The 26393-nt window shown below is 45.0% G+C and overlaps 1 protein-coding gene across 1 annotated transcript in view; it reads left to right on the forward strand.

The window, feature by feature from the left end:
• LOC144798021 (polycystin-1-like protein 2) overlaps positions 1-26393 on the forward strand; it is an 849694-nt gene that overhangs the window by 784496 nt on the left and 38805 nt on the right. The window contains exons 38-39 of the mRNA XM_078668807.1: positions 11029-11156; positions 25284-25444. Of these exons, the coding sequence (XP_078524933.1) occupies positions 11029-11156; positions 25284-25444 (289 nt within the window). The remainder of the gene's footprint in view (positions 1-11028; positions 11157-25283; positions 25445-26393) is intronic.

A 26393-nucleotide genomic window follows, 5' to 3' on the forward strand; every position in this document is an offset into this window, starting at 1 on the left:
AGTTAAAAACTAATTATGCATGAAATAACAAGCAATGCATAATGTTGTGGTGAAAGACTCGGGAGGACATAGTGTTTTTAAAATACCCCTCACACACCAAAAGGACCCTTGGTGTCATGCTTCATCATTGGGGTCTTTGCACCCCTCTACGGGATGCGGCGTGCTGCGACCTACGACTACTCGGGAGCACTGATAATGTAGACTATGCGTGGTGCATGTGGGGGTTGGGTGTGAGTATGTGGTGGGCTAGTGTGAGTAAGTGAATGTTTAAAAAGTGCCTGGCTCTTGGGGCAGGTCCGAACTATTTTAATGAGCCCCCGGGCTGGTACTATTAAAAAGGGTGCAGATTGAGGTGATTATGTGATATTACGCACATCGCCTCTTGGGTGCGTCGACATGTTTCGGAGATCAACTCCTTTAGGACAGGGTGCACCACACCCCACCTTACTCACGTTTTCTTAAGTAAAAAAGAGTATTTACAAAACAGTGGAGATGTAGTACTATAATGTGCCTACAAATTGAATGAAGTTCTCTGCCAATATGCAATTAACCTGAAAGGAAAAAAGGGAAACAAGAAGACCACAAATGTAGTGCTCCACTCCTCATTGTTGTACATGGTGCAGTGACCTGTAAAAAATGTATAAATGTTGTGGGGTCACTAGACAAAATTATGTCATGCTACGTCGACGTCTAAACTGAAGGACATACCTTTCGACCCTAAGACTCAATTATTGCTCAGTTTAGACGTCGAGAGCCTTTATACCAGTCTGCCACATGACGAAACACAATGAATCATTGAGGAAGTACTATTTAGTAACCCTTGGAAGTATCAGACACCCAGAAGTGTGGTTCTGGAGTGCATTTCAATGGCACTCACTTAAAACTTTTTTAGATACAACACCACCCTGTACCTCCAAAGCCATGGGACCATTATGGGCAGTACTTTTGCTCCTAGCATAGCGGGCCTGTACGTCCACCATTTGGAAACCAATAAGATTCTAAATTTGACCATCCCCTTCAGAGACAAAATCCTCATCTGGAGGAGATACATAGACGATGTCTTTGTAATCTGGGAAGGTGATTCACAGTCAGTTATTGACTTTATGACATGGCTCAACTCTCAGAATGCCTTCCTCTGTTTCACCAGCGCTGTGTCTAATGAGTCCTTAGTGTTCCTAGATCTGAACATTTACCCAGAAGCTGGCACGCTCAAGACAACTACCCACTTTAAGCCAACTGCCAGGAACTGCTTACTGAGGTTTGACAGTTTCCATCCTCGCCACCTACGAACGAACTTACCATATGGCCAATTCCTCCGCCGCAGGTGGAATTGCACCGACATTGCCCAGTTCAAGACACAAGCAAAGGACCTAAAAAAAAAATTACAACAAAGGCAATATCCAGACCCCATAATTGATGCTGCGATGAAACGGGCAAGGAACAATAACCGAGATGCTCTCCTCGAAGACAAGATGGAAACAGACAATGACCATAAAAGACAAGTGTGTGTGACAACATACAACACACACTCTAATGAGATCACCAAAATCATTAATAAAAACTGGCGAATCCTGACCTGTGGCGAACTGGCTCTTGAAAAACCCATGTTCGCCCACAAACGTGGGAGGAATCTCAAGGACATATTAGTCCACACTCGCCCAAAAGAGTGCCAACAATCCACACCCTCTTTACATGGGATACAGGGACATTTCCCATGCGGTAACTGCAGCAGTTGCCACCTCACCAGCAAGAGCACACACCTAACATTAAAAAACGGAACAACATGGGAACAAAGGAGTCTCACCACCTGTAACAGCAAAAATGTGATTTACATGATCACATGCCCTTGTGCATTGGAGTACGTGGGAATGACAATCAGAGCCATCAAAACACGTATGAATGAGCACAAAAGCAATATCAGGTGTAAAAAAAGGTACTACCAAAATGGCAACGCATTTCTTGGAAGCACAACATTGTGTAAATGACATCAAATGGACAATAATTGAATAACTACCAACGGACAAGGGCCTGTTCCAGAAGGAACAACGCTGGGTTTTCCGTCTGGGAACACACATTGACGGACTTAATGATGAAATTCCTTGGGGCCATGTCACCTGAATTGCTATCTACAGTCCTACTTAAACTACCACTGCATGTGGATTGCATAAGGGATTATTCACCCCTTTCCTTATTTACATTTTATAAACTCAAGAATACAGCTCTTTATTACAAAATAGAGTTGTTTTTTATCCAGTAGTTCCCTGGGCTATCCATGATCAAAAATCCTTTTGTCATAATCATCTTGTGAAAATCGTGTAAAAATAAATATGCAGCCGGTATCTACATTGAAAACCTATCCAGGATATATCACCTGTATTTCTATCTACAGTCCTACATTAACTACCACTACCTGCGGATGGCATAAGGGATTACTCACCCCCTTTATTTTTTGCCTTTTACCATACAGGTATTTATTAGCAAAGTAGACCTGTTTTTTATCCAGTGGTATCCTGGACTACCCATGGTTAAAAGCCTCTTCTCATAATTATCGTGTTATAATCATGTAACAATTAATATGCAGCCGGTATCGACATTGAAAATCTATCCGGGATAGTTTCCAAAAGGACCCGATCACCTGCCCTACCGTCACCGGAACATCAACTAATGAAACGCAAGAGAGACGTCTCCATCTCGCGCATGTGCGGCACTACTTAGCTATCGTGCATGCTCGTTCCATAGACACTGCCACTCTAAGCTTTAGCGCAAGAGCCACTAAGACTCCGGACCTACTAGGCAAGCGGAATACCCATATTAGGCCCTTCCGCCTATTAAATCACCAATTAACCTGACAAAGCGAGGTTTTCAATCGCTATAAATACTCCCTCCAGGGCGCTCAACCACAGTCACCGCGGAGCCGCGTTCGGGGGAACAAGGACGTTACGATTGCTGTAACTCGTGAGTAAATGCACATAGAAAGAAGGGGCCATTGTTTTTCACCATCCTGAAAGTACCTACAACTGTTATACTATGTATCCCTTACAGGAGCCATTGGGCCAGAGCTACCCCCAATGTTTGGAGGCTCATGAGGCACTGTACCAAGAACAAGAAGTATGCCTTTCTTATCCTCTATGACTTGACTTTCTCACTCTATAAAGTTATGTCCTAAGGGCACAAGGAACTTAATGCTCTAGAGTGTGTGTTTGATGTTTAAGTGTGTGTTTGTACTGTATTTTGTCCTCTTTTTTACAGGGTCACCTGCACAAGTAGCATGACATAATTTTGTCTAGTGTCCCCACACCATTTATACATTTATTACAGGTCACTGCACCATGTACAACAATGAGGAGTGGAGCACTACATTTGTGGTCTTCTTGTTTCCCTTTTTTCCTTTCAGGTTAATTGCATATTGGCAGAGAACTTTATTCAATTTGTAGGCACATTATAGTACTACATCTCCACTCTTTTGTAAATACACTTTTTTACTTAAGAAAACGTGAGTAAGGTGGGGTGTGGTGCACCCTGTCCTGAAGAAGGAGTTGATCTCCGAAACATGTCGACGCACCCAAGAGGCGATGTGCTTAATATCACATAATCACCTCAATCTGCACCCTTTTTAATAGTACCAGCCCGGGGGCTCATTAAAATAGTTCTGACCTACCCCACGAGCCAGGCACTTTTTAAACATTCACTTGCTCACACTACCCTACCACATACTCACACCCAACCCCCACATGCACCACGCATAGTCTGCATTATCAGTGCTCCCGCATAGTCGTAGGTTGCAGCTACCGGCATCCCGTAGAGGGGTGCGAAGACCCCAATGATGAAGCATGACACCAAGGGTCCTTTTGGTGTGTGAGGGGTATTTTAAAAACACTATGTGCTCCCAACCAAAGTAGGGAACACTTCACCCAAACCGGTGGATTCTTACTGTTTATTTATATTACCTGGGAGAAGGAATCCACCCCCTATCTGTCCCCCCCTTGTTATTTGTAGTGGTGAAAGACTCTTCACAAATATTGTGCCTGAGGAAATAAACACACCATCAAAGGGAATCCAAAATGGCGGCCGTTTAGTTGCTGCTGCAATTATTAATGTTCCTCGCAGCAAAAGAGGAAGAAAGCCATACCAGTGGAACAGACCCACTCAGGGTGCTTTTCTGATGTGTGGAAAGCTCTGTTTCAGAGCGAAGACAAGGCAGGAGCCGCGAAATTCAAAGCAGCATTTCCCGCCGCGGTACGGAGCTTTGAGCTAGGCTGCCATCTTAGTTGGTGCCAAGCGTGCTGCTCAGCTATTCTGACTTTTATTTTACCCCTGGTGTAACGCTAACCAAGTGTGTGCTCATATTCCTAGGCTTGACCCTTATTATGTAAGGTCTTGGACTTTTCTGTGACCTGAAGGGGTGCACCAATTGTGCATTCATAATTGGAGAAGGACTGTTAGTTTCCTGTGCATAGCGCATAAAACAGTGGAGGCAGCATATAATGTTTTGGAAGGATCAATAGTGTCACCAAACCCTTTTACCTGTGTCACTGGGAGTGAGGCCTACCAGCCCAACTCACCGAGGCCTACCAGGCCAACGCTCTGCTATGTGTTTGCCTAGATCTTCATTCTGTATCCTGTACGTATGTTGAGTGGTACATATGTGCAGTGTGTCTAGCACATCATTCTAGCAAGCTTGTGTGTGTGTATGAGCCTGAGTGCTGAAGCCAGTGGCATCCATTTTGTGTGCCTCTGGCATTGCATAGTACAAGACAAAGGGTGAGGATTGTTCTCCAGGACAGCAGATTAATATTGCCTACATTCCAGTGACTAGAGAGAGGAAATCTAATTTCCAGTTTCAGTTTCTAGGTCTGCCTTGTTGTCTATCAGTGATTACTGCTTCAATAGGGCTGATGACAGCCAGGTATAGAAGTCTCACACTTCATTGTGCTTGTAACGTGAGTTTGGAAATAGATTAGTGCTTCCTGCCTTGCATCGGCCCGATCTATGCTGCATCTGTTGCAGTCCCAGCATCAGCCTGATTGGAGCTGCAGCAACCTATGTCAGCTCGGGTGGGGCCCACAACCTACCTACTGGCAGAGGAAGCTGCTGCACAGAGTACCGTACCTGCACTAGGACTGCTGTGGGACATGACGAAGTTGAGCAGGCACATAAACCGAGATGCAGCCAATACATGGCTTTCTTGGACTACCTTCATTTGTTAGCATCCCCCACCTACAGGAGTGCAGATGGGCTTCCAGACCTACTATAAAGGAGAGAGGAAAAGACTACCATCTATCTGCTGGACCAGCAGGGCTTAAGAATTGGGACAACTGTCAACTGAGTGAGCACCTGAGCCTTATTCTTAATTTTATTTGACTTTTAGAGAGGAGGTCAACCACAAAAAGTCCCCGGGGTGGGATTAGCAAGGGAACTTGGCAGATATAGCAATACAAGGGTGCATCATACCCAGGGTCTCTGTGCCCTGTATACTAAGTTGGAATGTGTAGTATTTATTGCTTCTGTGTGATTAAAAATACCTTCATTTTATTAAAAGGCAAGCACTGGGCTGGATATTGAAGCTAATGTATCTGTTGATTGATTGATGAGTTCTGATCTCAATCACTCCCACACTACCTCCATGAAGCGCATGTGAATGCTCTCCCTCACTACAGCGAGAGCCAAGTGTGGAAGGGATTGTACTTGGTCCAGTTTGTAGAGTCATAGTATGACAGACCCCAGGCCACATTGGTCTCAACCCTCCATGGTTGGGACCTAGGAGCCCATGTCTGTCCTGTGGCTTTCCTGAATGAGGTCTGGCAGTTAGACTTAACTGAGTACACTGACAGTTTCTCACCTGCACCAAAGTTCCTGCATTAAAAGAAAATGGATGTTGAAAGTTGGTCTTTGGATTCTTCAGAAGACCCATAGCCAATTATTTGTTGAAATAAGATTAGGCTTTTCTGTTTCTGCAACAAGCAGGGGACACCAAGATGGCCTTACAAGAAGCAAAGGTGAGCCTAATGCCAGAGGCAAGGATTCACAAAGTGACTGTCTACTTAAAATGACAAAAATGCTTCCACCAGCCCTCTGATTCAGTATTGAATTAGTGTGTTGCGCGCCAAGTGGATAAGTGCAGGTGGAAGGCAGGATTTATAAATGAGGGTGGATCAATTTTTGTGGATGAGTGCAAATGGGAACCAAGCAGGTTCTGGCAAGAAACTCAGGGATTGAGTGATACCAAAAAGTTCTTGAGGAAAGAAGGAAAAAAGTGATGCCCAAAGCTTTTACCTTAGGACAATATGAAATTGCCAAAAATATGGAATGGGTTGGTGTTAGTATGACACATGTATGTTGTAACTCAAATACCTATAAATATGTTAAGTGCGAGAAAATGAATATCATAATGTCTTAATATCATGGATAAAACAGCGAGGGCCAGAATACAGAAAGCTAAGTGCACAGAGAGGAAGTATAGATTTACTGTTCTTAACTCCACACCTACATACCTTGATGATATATTTATCATCAAGTTACATATATGTGGGTGGTTTTCCATTACTGGTTGCCTATTTGTGGTTGTCGCTTTCAACAATTGTCAAACCCCTGGAGAGTCGGATGATGCGCAACTCCGCCTAGTGGGTCTCACCCAGTGGGGCACTCCTCCCGCCAACATGGTTGCTGTGGCAGCAGCAGTCACAGAGACTGCTAGATATTGGAGAGGAGAGGCAGCGCACAACCCTGTATAGTGCATCCCTCGTTGGTCTACGGCTGCCATTCAATTGCTTTCTTCTAAAATTTGTGAAATTGTAGACATCCAGAGGGAAAGCCAAACCTCTGATATGCTGAGGGGCTGGAACCGGATTTAGTGCAGAACGTATAACAGCCCAGAGCAATAATGGCTCCCCTACCCGCCCATAGGCCCCTCGGAAAAAAGACTTTGGAAGGTTCAAGACAAGCCTGGCCATGGGGGTGAAAGAGAAGTAAAGAGGTGCTACAAAGAAGGAGGTATGGAACACTCCCCTGTTTATGAAATGTTGTGAGAAGATGTGAGATAAGAATGAAAGAGGTTGGACTTCCTTCTTCCCCATATCAAGACTGAGGTAACTGTATCATTCTGCTCTGCCACTTTCTGCTCTATGTGTCATACTTGCTGTGAGATTGAGACTCAACTTTGTTTTTGGAGAATAGGGGTTCTGCATCACGTAAAACATTTTGGAGGCGTACAAGCTTCTTTTACTTGGGATGGAGATCATAAATGTGCAGACATACGACAAACAGCTATATGAAGGGAGGGGAGTTAGTGTAAAATTGCTGGCGTGGGGTACCGGGACCAGAGCAGTCAGGAATAATATCACCAAAATAGAAAATCCCAGGATAGGAAAAATGGAGGGGGATAGAGAGGGAATTGAGTATGTTTTTATAGGACATTTCTGTAGAGTATACTAAGAAAGCCGAGACCCTGTCAGACGAAGATATTACACATTTCTTGGCGTGAGCCCAAATTCCATTACTGGCAGCAGAAGCTGCTATCAAGCTTATTCACCCTATAGAAATAGAAGAGGTGGTAATGGTGTTGAAGGAGCTCCCAAGATGTAATGCTTTGTGTGATGGGTATCCTTTCGAGTGGTACTCAATAAGGATTACTTATGTTAAGAAACTCCTTACTGAACTGTTTAATTACATTCTTAAAGGGGGGCTCCCCCCCCTTCATTAAAAGAGGGATTTTAACATGCTTTCCTAAAAGGATAAGAATCCAGACCAGGTTCATTCGTACCGCTCCACCACTTTACTTAGCACAGATTATAAGATCTTTAAGAAGATATTATCTAGGAGAATTCCAGAGGTAAAAACTGGCTTAGTAGTTGCATACCTGAATGGGTTTGTCCCATCCCATCCATTATATTTGAATATATATTTTTTAATTGAAGCCATGAATTACTATACGGTTAACTAGATTCCTGTTGTGGTGTTATTTGTAGATGCTGATCAATGCAATTACCCAAATATATCAGTGCTCCATGGCTCAACTGGCATAAAAAGGGAAAACTTCAGCTACAATAAATATCTCTCAGGGCACTAAGCATGGAGGCCCATTGTAACCATTATTGTTTGCAGCTTTCATTGAACCCCATGCCTGTGCCTTGAGGAGAAAGGACACTATCCAAGCACCAGTAGTAGGCTCCCCCAGACTAAAACTCTTCGCTGATGATTTGGTGTTAAACATTCAGCCAGACCCTGCAGTTATTGAAAAACTTGTTGAGCTTTTAAAGCTGTGGCCGGATATACAATAAATACTGCCAAGGCAGAAATGCTACTGCTTTTAAATACCGATGTGAAGCACTTACCAGAAGTATTTCAGTAGGTCCACAGTAGTAAGCCCATTAGGTAGCTGGGGATAAGTGTTAAAATTAAAATTGACTACTTTCTAAAGGTTAAACTATATCCCCCTCATAAGGAAGATTGAGGATAAATTGGATATGCAGCAAAAGCTCCCAATCTAAATTGTCAGTAGGGTGGCAATGGTCAAAATGCATATTTTGCCTTTGTTTCATTTTTTATTCATGACAAATCCAGTGCACCTAACAAACACATTCTTCTGAAAAATTAATGCCAGAACTACTAGCTGCATCTGGAATAAAACCAACCCACTGCTAAGTCTGCAGGAGCTAAATCTTCATTGGGAAGAGGCAGGGATGGCGTTCCCAGATTGAGCCGTGTATTATCTGGCTGCTTTCTTGGTTATGCATACCAAGATTCATAATATATGTAAGGTATCAATAGTGGATTCTTTTTATTTAGAAAGAAGGCTGGAAGAGGTTCCACCTTACCCAAACCTCCCAATGTCTTATCAGAGAAATCCCAATCTATATATAAGACAATAATTTTATTCAAGAAAAGCAAAAGCAGCCATATAAATACCTCAATATTCTGGGGATACATGCTGCAACGCCTCTCAAACTCCTATACTGCCAAGATCTTCAAAAAAGAGCTAGACGATGGGAAAAAGTTAACTTGGGAAGGGTAGGCAATGGGATAAGTAATAATGAATTAATATCCTGAGAACGGGGTCAAACAAGATCATCCTCAGCCCAGGTCAAGAACATACTGGAATATTTGCAAGTCCAAAGAAAGTTCCTTCCCCTTCAGATAGAGGAGTCAAGGGAAAGAGAGATGGAACTATACAATCCCCAATATATAACAAAGAATGTTGGGCAATGGGTAAGAAGGCTTCGAACTTGTCACAGTGATGTTGATAAAATGTTTCATAATGCCCAAAATAAATGGAGAAAGGATGTTAGCGTGAATTTGGCTCAGGAGACTGGTCAGAAATATCCGTTTTTTCAATCCCAGCTCTTGAGTGAGGCACATTTTAAATGCATGCAGGTGTATTTATTGTGGATAGTTATCATACCCCCTAAGAAACTGCATGAATGGAATGTAATCAGGGGGGCACCCTGTGAACACATGATCTGGAGTTGCCAGAAGTTAAGAGGATTCTGGGATAAGGTTGTAACGTGTTGAGGAGATTTTAGGATCCCTGGTCGTGCGGACCCTAAGTCAGTACTTCTAGAAAGTTCTAGACATCTGGATGTAAAGTCTAGAAACCAGTAAGGTTGGTGGTATATAGCAACTCTACTAGCTTTTTCAGGGAAAATTAGATATTGGACTTCAGGGGATCCACCAGACTTTCAAATATGGCTGTACAAGCTTCATACTGTCTATATTAAAGAATATTTATACACCGAAAGGGTGGAGAGGTGCAAGACGTTTTAAAAAGTTTAGAAATGTTTTACATGTTATATGGGAATCACTTTAGTAAGATGAATTAGTAAACCTGTTCAACTCAATAGTTTTTGGGTCTAAATTACTTAATATGCCACATGGAATCCACTTTTACAGGATGAATTAGGGTTAATTGGTAGTTGCCCATTTTCTTTTAATGCATGTTAAACCGCACTGTTTGATGCACTTCACCGTCGATCATGACGAAGGGCCTTATTTTGAATTTGGAGGTTGATGGCCTGGAGAACGCCGCAACTGACCGACACATTACTATCTTACCACATGGCTGGCGGTGTTGCAGTGGGGGTGCCAAGGCAGCTGCATGATACGGCTCATGGAGAGAGCCTTAAGCAAATGCCGCCACAGTGCAGCGCCTCTCGCACATCGGGCACACTGTTGCCATGCACCATGTCGTGTATGGCACACAGTGCACGCACAACGGTGCAAACATATAGGGGCAGAACTTGTGCTCCCAGCCACAGTCCCAGTTGGCTAAATTGCCCTGGAGCCCTTATTTTGGCCCCATACCTGCCTTTCTGCTGACTTTTCATGGCGGTGTCCCCGCCATTGAGACCTTGGTGGAAAGGCAGGTCATAACTGCAACGGCGCTTTCCCCACCGCCGCCGCCCCGGGACCCGAGATCCTGTTGGTGGTCTTGCAGCGGTCTGACGGCAATCTCTCCGCCAGCATCATAATCCAGTGAGTGAACCACCAGGTATGTGGGGGTGGGACTGCCAGATTGCAAATGCAGTCTCAGATCGCCAAAGTCGTAACTAGGCCCTAAGTATTTATTTGGGCCTTCTAGTAAGGAAATGTAGCAGGGTCTTTACTATGCCCATTTGAATGGTATTTAAAATATAGAATAATTCTATATTTTTTTTAAAGGGAATGAAATCATGCCTCATTTGGAAACTGCAAAACGAATAAATATATATTTTTTAAAGTTACATAAATGTGGAGTTAAGTATAGAAAATCTATACATACTTAGCTTTCAATATTTTGGTCCTCTATATTTTGTTCTTGATATAAAGGTTCCACAATATTTCCTATTCGATATTCATGATCCACTCTTAAATTGCATATGCATATAATTATGAATCTCATGCAAACTATAAATCAAGCAGAGCACCATAAAGTTATTTAAAACATTGTGCACTCGAAGATAACAATCGTAGACTCTTCTTTTGGCCTCCGATATCTTAACCTTCGGCAAATGGGGTGAACATATTTTAAAAACTGAAATAATTTTTCTAATGCAGGGGTTTTCTTCACGCATTCGGAGCTGCAGAGTGTTCGACTTTACCCCTACACAGATGGACTACACATCTTTGTTGTTGCAGCCGAAGTAATTTATTTTCTCTTCATCATCTACTACATGGTCTTGCAGGTAAAAGAAAAGTCTATCACATAGAAAACACTGAAACATTTGCTAATGATAAACTATCAGGGGAATCAGTTTCAAGGAATTGGGGGGTATATTATCAAGGGGTTTATCTCCGCTTTTTTGGCTTTAAAAGCCAAGAAAGCGGAGATAAAATGATCTCCCTATTACCAAGCTGTCGCTAACACCAGTTAGTGACAGCTAATAGGAGATAGCGACCATCTTGGGCCCCGCTTTGCATGTCAGTGATATTTATCACTAATGACATGCAAAGTGGGCGTGCCAAGATGTTAGCGACTGGAAACAGTCGCTAACATCGCTATCTCCTATTACCAACTTTTGGAGATATTCGCGCTAAGCGCGAATATCTCCAAAAGCTAACACCTGCCCTGAGCAGTTCTTCACCATGTTATCCAATGGGAGGTGGATAACATGGCTAAGAGCATTTGCTCGATAATGCATGAATATCACTGACTTTTCAGCGATATTCATGCATTGCGGCCGTTTTTTATCGCATTTGCGATAAACCTTGCTAATAGCAAGGTTTATCTGCGATAAAAATCGCCGATGTGCGGCGATAATTTTTGTCTCTAAACAAGTTAGAGACAAAAATTATCGCTAGTTGTTGGTAATATGCCCCTTAATTCAATGTTTAGAAAAGGTGTGCATTGTAATGTAATGTTCTATTTGTATAATACTTCATAGCCCTGACAAGTCCACCAAGTGCACCGGTTCCCAGCTGTATCTGGATGCATTTTAGAGTATGTGGGCCTCATTACAAGTGGTCCATTACATTGTGCTCCCTGTGTAAATGTATTTTTGCACAGGAATTGCAATTATAGGTGGTGTGATGTTTATTGCACTGGGTACTTAGCAGGTGTGATAAAGTTTCACCCCCAATAAATTTTGTCAGGTAAAAACTGTTGGAATTTAATGGGTGACAAATGCCTGATATGCATCAACACGTGGATTTGTTGCGGGAAGTGTTTTGGGGCAAACTCAGAATGGACAATAACGATCTCAACAGATACATTTTGAACACTCATTTGTTGGATTTTATTGGGTATAATCATTTTTGCAACCGCATCAGTGCAGTTTTAATCAGGTCATATGTTGGAGGGTGTTGGATATGGTTGTATGTGATTTCATAGAAAAATGATTTCATGGAATATGATTACTGATGAACCATTTCAACTAAACTGTTTAATGGAAATTTTAAGAATGAATTTCGTTTATTTTTTCATAGAACCCTATTTGCAGATTGTATTTTGGTCGAAATTATAATATAATATAATATAATTCCTATTTGCAAAGTGCAAACATAACGTTCCCTTAAGGGTTTCAAGGCGCTAGGGGCTGTTAAGGATATTAAGTCAGCTATTGCCCAGAGTCACATGGTGCTGAACTGAGTCGCTGCCAGCACTGGGATCAAACTGGGAGCCCGCATTCCAGAGTCAGCCGTTAAGGCCGCTGCACCACACCTCTCCACTTTTGAATGGCTTTTGAACACTTTTTTTTAACTTGTAAATGCAATGGTTTGAAGATCTTACTTTCAGGAATAGTTTTGTCTGAGATCTTTATTTCATTGCTTTACTTCAGGGGACAATATTTAATGTATATATCGTTCACGTTTTCAAACTGTTACTTTGGATAATTTTAATTTGATGATGCATCACCATCCATAAACACCATCCATCGCTGACTCCATCACAACCTCTAAACACCATCAATCCCTGCCCCCTAAAATTCCTCACCACGTTTAAGCTACACTTATCTCTGAAGCCTAAAAGCCCATTCTACCCCAAAATTCCATCATCCATGAACCATAAAATCACTGACTATCCCTAACTCCACCCATTACTGAACCATTAAAACGTCTTTCTATGTCTAAGCCCCAACTATCCCATACCCTTAAAACACCTCAGCACAAGCAAACTCAACCCATCCCTGATCCCTAAAAAACCCTCACTTCCCTTAAACACCAGGGGCCTTATTTATGAAGGCCTTGCGCCACCGGTGCGTCACTTTTAACATGGGAAAAAGTGACGCACCGGTGGCGCAAGGCTTTCATAAATAAGGCCACAGACATCCATGACCTATAGAACATCCTCATCACCCTAAACTACTCATCCCTGAACTCTAGAAACCCCTTTCCACATCTAAACTCTACCCATCTCTGAACCCTGCAACCCCCTTTGTATGCCCGAACCCCAATTAATCCTGACCCCTAAAAATCCCTCATCACCCTAAACATTACCGATCCCTGAACACAAAAACCTCACAGTAGTCCTAAACTCCACCCAAGTTTAATGCAATATTGGATTTTTCCTTAAAATTATCTTTCCTTCAATTTTCGATTTTTTTGAGTTTTCTTTAAAAAAAAATCATAATTTGGTTTTCTCCAAAGTGGTTTCTCAGTTTTTGTTTTCCATTAATTCACACACATCAGTGGGATATAGTTTCTCCTATAAGGCAGATTTTGTTTGAGGATTATGAGATTTACAGAATTGTTCCAACGTAATGCATTCAGGGGCCTATTCACAAACTGCACATTGTAGTATGTTTAGTAGTACTACAATAGGACTACTAACATAATAGAAAATGCTATTACCATACCCATGTGTAGCGACACCTGACTCCCTCTCCTATCTTTTCTATACATAGGTGTCAGCTACGTGTGAGGAGAACTCCTTATACTTAGGTATACTTTTTAGGAGTAAATGTCGGCGGTATCTGGGGGAGTGGCTAGAAAATGAGGAATAATTACTACCAAATGGGAAGGGAGTAGGGAACTGTAAGGAGGGGCTTATGAAGGGTTAAGTATGGATTTAGTGAGGGATGTGATAAACCCCCTCCGACAGGAGAGTAAACACATTGGTGTTCGCAAGCTGCATATCTAATGTTACTACAGCTAAAAAGGCCCCACATCAGTGCTAATTGTACTTCAACCCAGCCTTGGAGTAAGTCCAGAAACATACATGGCCTCTGATATTTACTGTATACACCTTACATAGAAAATAATGGAAACAGGGTCTTAAAACGCCACCAAATAGGAAATAGGCTTCAAATACCTACTTAGTAATTTACTTGCATGGAGGTATAATGTATATACCAGCAAATGCAATGGAAGAAAAACAATACAAACTCTAAAGGGGAGAGAGGTTGGCCTAACGGCTAAGGCGCTCGACCTCGGACCTGGGGATCTGGGTTCGAGTCTCGGTAACGACGCCAATAACCCCCTGTGATTCTGGGCAAATCACTTAATCTCCCCGTGCCTAAAAAAATGAAAGTGTGTCCTCTTGTAACGTAACTGGTGCTATGTAAAGCGCTCTGATAACTGATTCGGTTCGGTTCTAGTTCGCGCTATATAAAAACTCCCAAAAAAAAATAAAATGATTTAGTTCCATAGTATGATGATGGAGCCACATGATGGAGCAGTTTCATGGAAATACTTAAGTTGATCTAAGATGTCTGCTCATTTATCCCACTTGATCCCTCACTTCCAGTCGGGTGCAATTTTCAATTCAGTTGCAAGTGTCTGTAAAAACCAGTCGCAAAGCATGCGGCCAGGTAGCCTACATGCAGAATTTGCACGCCTTGAAACTGGGGATAAGGGATATCAACAGTCAATGCTGCATTGAAAACCCAGTCAGCATAACCCGCGTACAGGGGGATTTATTTATGAAGGCCTTGCGCCGCCGGTGCGTCACTTTTTCCCATGTTAAAAGTGACGCACCGGCGGCGCAAGGCCTTCATAAATAAGGCCCAGGGTATTTACTTATTCCGTAATTTCTGCTCAGGATTGCATAATACTGGAAATGTGCCTTAATCCCTACTACTGAAAACACGGGAACCTGATGAATATTCACTGACGAGATTTCTATGCCAATTTCTGAAATGTAGGCCAAAGTATACTGTCCAATGCTCAAGAACATAATGAAGCAGCTTGGAAGCTCACAAACACCTACACAGTCAATGGCAGGAAAAAGTTGTGCAACACAAAAATGCAATTAAAGTGTACTTTGAAAATTAACGCTTGATTTTGCTTAGACTGATGTTCCTGCAAAGTGTTAGTTAATAAGTTGAACAGTCAATGATTAGCCCAACCCTTGACAAGGTATTATCTGTAATCGTGACTCTGGTGTGCATTAGATCATATGTTGAAATGAGTGTAAATAATTAACTTGGACTTGGACTAGAATGCAATGTAGCACAGTAAAAAAAACTGCGAGGAGTCCACTATTTAGAAATCCTGAAATAGAAAGCTCCTGTTTATTAAGCACTGATCTAGTCGATCCACCAAATAGTAAAACCTTATCATGTTTCCAAGATATCCACAATTAATATGTATGTGAAAATACTCCTAATCAATTTCAGAGATTACTCTTATAATTCTGGGCAGCAATGATGTAACAAAAGAATTTCAAACCACTGAAACACACAGAATCTGGTAGACCTCTTGATACCCCCAAGGAGAAGCCACTCACTGGTTTAAGGTCATCTGTACCGGGGAATCTACCCTACATGTGCTGGTTCATCTAAAACCTGTCATAAAGGACAAAAAAAGAACCTTCTTGGAACTAACATGCACACATCCCATAAAACTTTAAAGTGAGTCCTGAGTCCCTTTGGTTCATTCCAGGATTGAGGATTACCTAAATCTAGTGCTGCATCCAAATCCTTACTAGCTGCACATCAGGTAAAGCTCCAGAGATTTTTCTAAAAATGGGATTCTTCAATTGAGGGCCTTTTTTTATATCCACTGATCCTCAGCAACCTCTCACAGGGACAAGGGAGAAGTGTGCCTCACTGGTTAGGAGCGGCAGACCCTGAAGCAGAGGTCGGCCCGGGACCAGGGTTCAATTCCTGACGCGGCAAGGTCTTGGGTCAATGTCCGCGGACTCGATAATTCTCGCTTAGGTGCATACGCTAACCATGGGTCCCACTCTGCAACTCTGGGCAATAGCTTGCTTAATCTCCACAACCGCCCCAGCAATGCCGGGGATGCCTGGCTTCACCCTGGGGTGCCCTCTCACAGGGAAAGCCAGGACGGGTTCCCCAGCGGTATACAGCGCCAGGACACCACGTAACGAGGTAACAGTGCGCTTTACAAGTATACATACATTACATTACATTACATTACAATGGACATTCACAACACAGAATCAAAGGTGTCTCAGTGAGGGCAAAAGACCACCACAGGTTTGCAGTAATAAAACATCAGTTTGGAGAGCAATGCACCAAGCATGGAACCTCTCTGTAAATGACCTGTGATCTCAAAGTACTCTTTCTGTAGGTCAGCATAGGTCAGTTTCACTGTAGCTGATCATGATGTGTAATCACTCTTAGTACACCATCACCTAGCACTTAAATAATAACAACAACAAGCACTTTAGATACCCAAAGTAGGCCAGCCTCCATCATGGTAAGAGAATAGAATAGCAACCCAAACGAAGGGGTGCAGAATGGGGTAGAATTACCCAAAGAGCAGTAGCTACCTAATTGTGGCCCCACCGCCCCTAATTATCAGGGACATTTTGGAAAAATAGCTCTGTTAGGAGAGAGCACATGTCGAAATTCTTAATATTCAACTGGAAGCAGGAACCTTGTGATTTTTCTCTTTATTAATCTGGTTCCTAAAGGACTTTGGCCCTCCAACATCTTCCTATTCCAAAGACACTTCTCCAAATATTTGGACAGATTCAAGCACAGAAAATAGATTTTTATTAGACCTAAAATCTATCAAATATTAAAGGGACCATCCGGTGAATGGTGTGACAATAGGTCTCAAACCCGAAGCAGATACATTAAATAAGGGAAAAGTGTAGAATTATTATTGTTGTGATTGCAAGTGATGCAGGAATCATTAAAGAAAGCTGTTCTTTTCTCGTCACAGGATGGCCCTGTTAACCAGAAGATGCCCTACAGTATATCAAAATCAGGTGCACCAACAACATCAAACTGGGGTGGAGCAACCTTAAGACTATCAGGGAAGAGCAGTACAGAGTCTGAAGGGGTAGGGCTTTGTATAAGGTTAAGGGGGAAGGAATTAGTGCAGGGCCAGTGTTCCAAAAGATGGGATGAGATGGGAAGCAGCCCAGGGACCAGAGGTGAGGAGCACTGCGGGGTCTGCTGAACAGTGCAGGGTCAAGTGGAGAGGAACGATTTAGGGGCCCACTGGCGTAACGAAAAGTGAGGGGGCCACCCTGCACGGTACTTAGAGGGGCCCCCTCAGGGCTCAATCAGGAGCTCTCCGGCCAGAGTGCAGTGCCGAGGGGGCCCCTTTGAAGCTAGGGCCGCCCGCACCGCGGGGGCTGCGGGGGCCTGTTTTATGCCCCTGTAGGGGCCCATGTTGAGACCAGGGGGACACAAGCTATCCCTTGTGGCTACAGCTACTCTGTATTTCCTTTGTTATACAACACTTTTAGCTACAATTGCAAGCAGGGTCGGCTTTAGAGCTGTGCGACCGGTATGGCTGCAGTGGGCACGGACCTGGGGGGGGGGGGGGCACTTCCCTTGGGGGGGGGCTGTGTTTACCAATAACTCATTATTTAAAAGCACCTGCTGCAGAGTTGCTTGTGCGTCCAGCTTTTAGGCAGCAAAATGTCAAGATGACTCTTGTGATTAAAATTCCTGTTAGAGAGAGAGATCGGAGTTTTGTCTAGTGGCATTTTTGATTTGCCACAAAGTAGTGTGGATGGTTAATATGTCAAATGCAAAGAACAGATCTGTATTTTATGCGGAAAGCTGAGTGGATTAATAAAGAGGATGAGGAGAGGATGTGGCATAATGGCCAGAGCTTCTGACTTTGGCACTGGGGAACCAGGCTCTAGTCTCAGCATCGTCTCAACATCTTGTTCTGCGCAAATCACTTAATTTCCCCATTCCTACCAAAAATGAATGGGTCCTTGGGTAAAGTAACTTGAGCCCATGTAAAGCGTTCCAATACCTTTGGGTCGAGTTCGTGCTATATGAAACTGCACGGAAAACAAACCTGCCTTTACCAGCACTTGAACAAGCATTTGGAATGCAATAGTTCTCGTATTTGCGAGAGTTAGAGCTATTGGCATTCTAAATGACAATGTCTTTTACCCATGTGTTTTGATTTGGAGTGGAGGAATAAAAAATGAGTTCAAACAGATGACAGACCACTTATGAATCTCTTCTGTCATTGATTGCTTTAACCCCTTGGCCGCGGCGGTAATTCCGCTGCGGCGCTGGGGGGGGGGGGGGACGCCATGTTCATGACGGAACCACTCCGTCACGAGCCACGGGCTCGCTGTGCTTGTGACGGAGTGGTTCCGTCACGGCCCGCCGGCTCAATAGAACGCGTCGCGCAGGTGCGGCGGCCGGGCCGTTACGGAACCACTCCGTCACCAGCACAGCGTGTCCGTGGCTGGTGACGGAGTGGTTCCGCCACCAGCACGCAAGGTGTTAAGGACTCCGGTCACGTGAAAATGATAAAATCTCACCCAATAGAACGCACACCAGGGACGGCTACGAGATACACTTGTGAACCAGCATTGTATTTCTGCCCATGGAGGCGGGTGGCTATACCAAGGTATCACGAGCACCACACCACGGTCCCTCCCAGACATCTTTTCCATTTTACACCTCCAGAACCACCACATGAGGCAACGGTGTGAGAAACAGGAGAAATACAAGGAGATAATACTGCATATGTATTTGAGTTCTGCACTTTGAAGGATGGGTTAAAACAAAGGGATGCCAGACCAGCATGCATGTGTGTACAATTTGCTGCAAACTCTACACTTGTGGGGACCACAGCTGTACAGGTGTACATTGAATATACACACGGAAGGCCGCAGGTGATGGAATTAGAATGAGGAAGTACCATTGGGACCAAAGAAGCAGCTGCAGCATTGTTTAGAGGACTAGGAATTAGTAATTACCACTGTGACCAGAGAAGCGGCTAGAATCATTGCCTAGAGGACTAAGAATGAGGAATTACCACTGTGACTAGAGACACAGCTGCAGCACAGCCTAGAGGACAAGAATGAGGAATTATAGATGGGACCAGAGTAGCAGCTAGCAGGACTATGTAGAGGACTTAGAATGAGGAATCACCACTACTACCAGAGAAGCGGCTAGCAGCACTGCTTAGAGAACTTAGAATGAGGAATTACTGACAGGACCAGAGAAGCAGCTAGCAGCATTTATTTATTTATTTATTTATTTATTTATTGGGACATTTATTGAGCGCTGCGCTTACGCACACCGGCGTGTCCACGCGCTGAGAGTGGGAGTAGACAGATGACAGGGAGCAAAAACATCACGGGCCCTTATTTGCTATAAAGATAGGTTTTTAATTTTGCCCGGAATCTGGCCTCATCTAGTTCCAGACGCAGGTCCGTTGGCAGTTTGTTCCAGTAAGTTGCCGCCAAATATCTGAAAGACCTGCCTCCCATGCGGGCCTTCTTGATTCTTGGGGTCCTCAGTAAGCCACCCCCTGTTGATCTAAGTGCCCGTGTTGGTATGTAGGCTTCGATCAAATTCGTCAGGGGGACGGGTGCCCTGCCATTCAAAATACGGTGACAGGTACATAGGGCTTTATACTCCACTCTTCTCCTTACAGGGAGCCAGTGTAGCTGCTGGAGGGCCGCCTTAGAGTGCGCCCTTTTTGGCAGTCTGAGTATCAGCCGTGCAGCCGCATTCTGCAGCACTTGCAGCCGGGCCATGCTTTTTTCTGGCGCTCCCAGGTACAGCAGGTTCCCATAGTCCGCCCGAGCTGTTACCAGGGCATGAACCAGGGTTTGACGTGCTTCCAGCGGGAGTAAGTCCAGGACCTTTCTCAGCTTCTTCAGAATCCCGAAACAGACTCCCACCACCCGATTAATCTGGGGGCCAAAGGTGAGCCCTACGTCAAACCACACCCCCAAATTGCGCGCCTCTAGGCACGGGGTAGGGGTGGGGCCAAGGCAGGAGGGCCACCATGCCGGCGACCAGGCAGACTGGGCTCTCCCTACCACCAGCACCTCTGTCTTGCTGCCGTTCAGCTTCAAGCAATTGTTGGCCATCCATTCGGCAAGATCTTTCATACACGAACGGAAGCCATCGGCAGCAAGACAGGGCGCCTGCGACAGGGAGATTACCAGCTGCGTGTCGTCGGCATAAGAGACTAGTTGGAGGCCATGACTCTCCACGATCGATGCAACAGGCGCGACGTACAAATTAAAAAGGGTAGGGCTCAAGGACGAGCCCTGCGGCACGCCTTGGCCCAAAGGCACCCCCCTAGAATAGCAGTCTCCCTGCCTGACTTGAAAACTTCTCTCATTGAGGAAGTCTTGGATCCATCTCAGCGCGGTGCCAGAGATGCCACCTCTGTTCAGACACTGTAGCAAGATGTTGTGTGCTACAGTGTCGAACGCCGCGCTGAGGTCCAACAAGATCAGAGCCATAGTTTGGCCTGCATCCACGCCCTCTCTCAGATGTTCCGTTGCCATGAGGAGGGCGGACTCAGTGGAATGACGTGGCCTGAAACCAAACTGCGTCGCATGGAGCAGTCCCCTTTCCTCTACGTGCTTCATAATTTGGATATTAACCACCTTTTCCGCCACTTTTGACAGAAAAGGCAGGAGGGAGATGGGCCTCAGATTTTCTAATACCTCGAAGCCTAAATGTGGTTTCTTCCTGAGCGGGAGCACCACCGCCTGTTTCCATCCGACCGGCAGCTTCCCTGACCCGAAAGATACACCGAGGATATGCCTTATATAAGGCTCCAGGACTACCAGACTGTCTGCCAAGCGTTTAGGCGACACCGGGTCCCACGGGGAACCTGTTTTTACAGAGCGGCACACCACTAATAATTCCTCAGGAGGAGGGGTGCAAAAGCGTGTAATATGCCCTGCCGTCTCTGTGTGCCCTATTGCTTCCTCTAGGTCCAGCCCTATAGGCCGAATAGGGAAAGTTGAATAAATCTTCTCTACTTTAGCGGAGAAGTAGTTTGCAATTCGGTCACAAGACTCCGTAGAGCAGCTCTCCGGCTCTGTAGATGCCTGCACCGACGTCAAGGATTTATAGATGCCAAAAAGTTCCTTGGCAGAGTTTTCCGCCCCCTGAATTTGTTCCGCAAAATAGGCTGCCTTAGACTTTTTTATCAGCCTGTGGTGAATGCGCCTTTTTTCCAGAAATAGATCCCTGGCCTGGTTGTCATAAGACACCCTCCAGACTTTTTCTGCCCGCCTACAGTCTGCCTTTGTCAGTCTCAACTCAGCACTGAACCAAGGAGCTGAGCGATCTTTCCGAGCGCCTGTAGTAGTAGGGCGGCAGAGTGGGGCTGTCTGGTCAAGCGCTGCCGTAATGCGCTGATTCAGATTGAGGACAGCTGTTTCTATGTCCTCACCCCCTGGCAAACCGTCCCTAGTTAGGGCTTGGTTAAAAGCTGCCACCGAGAATTTGGCCCACTTCCTCCTAGGATAGTTAGCGGGTACCTGGCTGGTTTTGTTGGAGTTTCTACTCTGTATGGAGAATGCCACCAGGAAGTGGTCGGTCCAGGGAAAGGGTTCAACACCTGACACTTCCACACCTTCCCAATTAGCATAGACCGGGTCCAGGAGGTGTCCCAGTCGATGCGTAGGCGACTTAAGTTTCAGGTCCAGTTGCAGGGCAAGCATGTCCCGACCAAAATCCTCAACCCCGATAGCCTCAGGGCAGTTGAGGTGCAGGTTGAGATCTCCTAAAAGGAGAAATTTATCCCTGCGCAGGGTCGACTCCATGAGGCTTTCTAACAGGCTCCCCCTAAACTTAGTGCAGGCCCCTGGGGGCCGATATACCAGACATCCATTAAGCGTCATGGCCCCATTAATTTTAATCGAGAAGAGACCCGCCTCACTCTCCATGATCGGCGTGCGTTCTAAGCAGCAACCCAAAGTGTCCTTAAAAATAATCGCAATCCCCCCTCCCACCCCCTCAGGCCTATCTTGCCTGACCCAGGAGTAATTCTCCGGTGTAGCTTCAATAATGTCAGAGTCGGAAAACTGATCTAACCACGTTTCAGTTAGAAACAGTAAATCAAGTTTTTTTTCCGTAATCAGCTCGAACACATCGAGCCTGTGTTTACGTAACGACCTGACATTCAGGAGGCCGCAGGACAGTGCCTGCTCCGTAGTGTCCCGCGGCATAGTAGTCATGCGAAAGCTGCAATGAGGGCATACCCTGTCGCAGCTCATCATCCCGTGCATACAGGAGGAGGCAGTGTGGGGGCGGAAACCAAGTAGTTGTTCCCTAGTCCAGTAGATCTTTCGACCAGGGGTAGTAGCCCTAGGCCGCAGTCGGCCCCGGACGGGCGCAGACGGGCTTAACTCTGGCGCGACTCCGGCGCGCCACCGACGCGCCCGCTGCGCTCGTCCGCTGCGCTGACGCATGGGGAGATGTTTAAATAGGCTGATGACCAGGGTGGGCGGAGTCAGCAGGGCAGGTTGGGAGGGGTTTTTAAAAAGAGAGTAGCGTCCAGCGCTCGTAATCAGCAGGATGGCGAGGCTGGGCTGGGCTGCTTGTAGTCAGCGATGGAGAGACAAAGGTATTTTTAAAATCAAAAGTCAAATGCCACCCGCGAGCAAGTCCTCTGCCACAGGACTGCTCGAGTACAGTGGCGAAAAAGGGGGCGGAGCCTAAATAGGCTGATGACCAGGGTGGGCGGAGTCAGCAGGGCAGGTTGGGAGGGGTTTTTAAAAAGAGAGTAGCGTCCAGCGCTCGTAATCAGCAGGATGGCGAGGCTGGGCTGGGCTGCTTGTAGTCAGCGATGGAGAGACAAAGGTATTTTTAAAATCAAAAGTCAAATGCCACCCGCGAGCAAGTCCTCTGCCACAGGACTGCTCGAGTACAGTGGCGAAAAAGGGGGCGGAGCCTAAATAGGCTGATGACCAGGGTGGGCGGAGTCAGCAGGGCAGGTTGGGAGGGGTTTTTAAAAAGAGAGTAGCGTCCAGCGCTCGTAATCAGCAGGACGGCGAGGCTGGGCTGGGCTGCTTGTAGTCAGCGATGGAGAGACAAAGGTATTTTTAAAATCAAAAGTCAAATGCCACCCGAGAGCAAGTCCTCTGCCACAGGACTGCTCGAGTACAGTGGCGAAAAAGGGGGCGGAGCCTAAATAGGCTGATGACCAGGGTGGGCGGAGTCAGCAGGGCAGGTTGGGAGGGGTTTTTAAAAAGAGAGTAGCGTCCAGCGCTCGTAATCAGCAGGACGGCGAGGCTGGGCTGGGCTGCTTGTAGTCAGCGATGGAGAGACAAAGGTATTTTTAAAATCCAAAGTCAAATGCCACCCGCGAGCAAGTCCTCTGCCACAGGACTGCTCGAGTACAGTGGCGAAAAAGGGGGCGGAGCCTAAATAGGCTGATGACCAGGGTGGGCGGAGTCAGCAGGGCAGGTTGGGAGGGGTTTTTAAAAAGAGAGTAGCGTCCAGCGCTCGTAATCAGCAGGACGGCGAGGCTGGGCTGGGCTGCTTGTAGTCAGCGATGGAGAGACAAAGGTATTTTTAAAATCAAAAGTCAAATGCCACCCGCGAGCAAGTCCTCTGCCACAGGACTGCTCGAGTACCTTGCCTACAAGACTTAGAATGAGGAATTACCAACTGGGCCAGAGAAGCAGCTAGCAGAACTGTCTATCGGACTTAGAATGAGTAATTACCATCTGGACAAGAGAAGCAGATAGCAGCACTGTCTAGTGGACTTCTAATGAGGAATTACCAATGGGACCAGAGAAGCAGCTAGCAGCACTGCGTAGAGGACTGAAAATGAGGGATTTACACTGGGGTCAGAGAAGCAGCTAGCAGCACTGCTTAGAGGACTTGGAATGAGGAAATACTGATGACACCAGAGAAGTAGCTGCAGCACTGTCCAGAGGAATTAGAATGAGTAATTACGACTGTGACGAGAGAAGCACCTAGCAGCACTGTCTAGAGGACTTAGAATGAGGAATTACTGATGGGACCAGAGTAGCATCACTCTCTGGAAGACTTGGAATGCGGAATTACCAACAGGACCAGAGTAGCAGCTAGCAGCATTGTCTAGAGGGTTTAGATTGAGGAATTACCTCTCGGGCCAGAGAAGCAGCTAGCAACACTTCCTAGAGGACTCAGAATGAGGAATAACCACTGTGACCAGAGACACAGCTGCAGCACTGCCTAGAAGACTTAGAATGAGGAATTACCAATGGGAATCAGCTCTTAAAGTTCCCTGAAACAGCGTCCACTATAGTATAGCACTACACAATAAAAAAGTCACTGTGCACAGACACTTATTTAAAAGACATGAGTTGCCTATTAAACACATTCAACTGATTTTGTGGAACTGGGTTGACAGGGATTACTTGTACGGTAATAAGTCAACATCGAACTGTATAAAAGTGATTTAAAAACTAAAATCACTGCAATCATACACGAATACTTAAAACCCACAGACAGTGAACAGCGCACAAAGTAGTCTGCGCTTTCTGAAGATGCAAAAGAAACAATTGATGAACGGAATGCTGGACAATGCAAACATTCACCCCCAGTCACAAGTTAATGATGCCATGATGGGTTAAATCCATCATTGCAGTAACACTTTTCGCCCTAAATGGGACGGGTATGCCCAGACATGGGTCCCTTGCTCACTGCGCCACTTAGTGGACATGCAACATCAGCTGCAGCCTCAATCTGCCTGGCGTCTGTCAGTCTAATGCCACCAAATGAAAACAAGTATTGATGAAGCCAAAATTATTTTTCTGTTTGGATTTATACATTTTATCTTGCAACTACAATATTTTATGTGGAATACAGTGTGCAACCAGCCTGCTCCTCCTATTGTAGAAAAGATACAGTGATCACAGCTGGGTGGATGTACATAATATAAAAATAAAACACATGCTCACAGTTCTTAACTTGTAGCTTAATTGCAGTATACTCATATTTACAAAGATATCACACATCACAGATGGCATTCTTGATGTAACAATGAAAATTATAACACTCCTATAAACATTTAACCGGGGAGCCGTGGGAGGGGGGGTCCCTGGGCAGTTGTCCACTTTGCCCTTTGGCGTAAGACGTCTCTGGGTTTATGGGAAAACTCGTTCTCCAAAATTAGAGCGCTCAGCACTCCACCACATGCAAGTAAAACTGATAATTCTCTGTTCACAGGCGAAGCTAATGAAATCTTTGAAATGGGGCTATTTTCGCAGCAAGTGGAACCTTGTGGAACTGGCCATTATCATCATAAGCTGGTGCGCGCTGTCGGTGTTTGTGAAAAGAACAGTTCTTGGCGCGCGGGACATCTACTACTACCAGGAACACAAGGATGAGTCAGTGCAAATCTCTTTATCCTGATCCCCTTTAACTTTATTTATTTGATACTGTTCAGTTTGAAATCGCATGATTCACGCGGGGGTGGGAGGACAAAGTGTAAAAATATGCTTGTAAATTGCAAAGAGTTACTATTTTTGTGATGTTCAGAATGGCGCCCAGTATTTTCAGAGATTTACAAAAAATCAAAGATTCTGAGGCACACTTCTTTAGACCTAAGTCACGCGCCTGTGGAGACTAAGCAATGCATACACATTTGCAAGTACAATCTTGTGGTGCAAATGTATTTTCCCTAATCATTCCTCAAATAGCAAAATACTTGTGCACTTAGCCAAGCCTGAATAAAATAAACTTGTGCACTTGATGCTGTTTCTTCCTCTACACCAAATGAAAATGGAGGCATTTAAGACACACCTCAAATTCGCACATTCTGCAACCATTATTTTTTAATTTAATGTAGATGATTCAGCTTTGTGGGTGTTACCACCACTCATAATGCCGCCCCCCCGCCCCAACCCTCCTCTGAGAACCTCAGTTTCCTTTATTATATTTGCAACTGCAGAAAATTTAACCAACCGGCAGATTTTCTGCCATTGTTACTTACCATCTCCACCCATAAGCTTCACAGACACAGATCCTCCGCCCAATAATCTCCCATTTTTCAGACTCAGAAAGATAAGTTTCAGTACATAAATGTTATGGCATTTCAAACTGATCTTGTAGCATTGTGTTTTCCATCCCAAACCCCATTACCTGGTGAAAACCCACTGAGATCAAACGTATACATTTATTTTAATCAGGGGTTCTCAGCTTTGGCAGCTGTAAATGACAAAAGTAAAAGAGATTTTAACTATAGTCCAGCACAAGGAACTCATTGCGATTGTCCCACATTCTAAACTGATATCCTGCCCGCCCCCAAAATAATCAGTGCAGCTGGCATCTGTGTGT

The sequence above is a fragment of the Lissotriton helveticus genome, chromosome 12 (genome assembly GCF_964261635.1).
Source record: "Lissotriton helveticus chromosome 12, aLisHel1.1, whole genome shotgun sequence".
Classification (NCBI taxonomy): domain Eukaryota; kingdom Metazoa; phylum Chordata; class Amphibia; order Caudata; family Salamandridae; genus Lissotriton; species Lissotriton helveticus.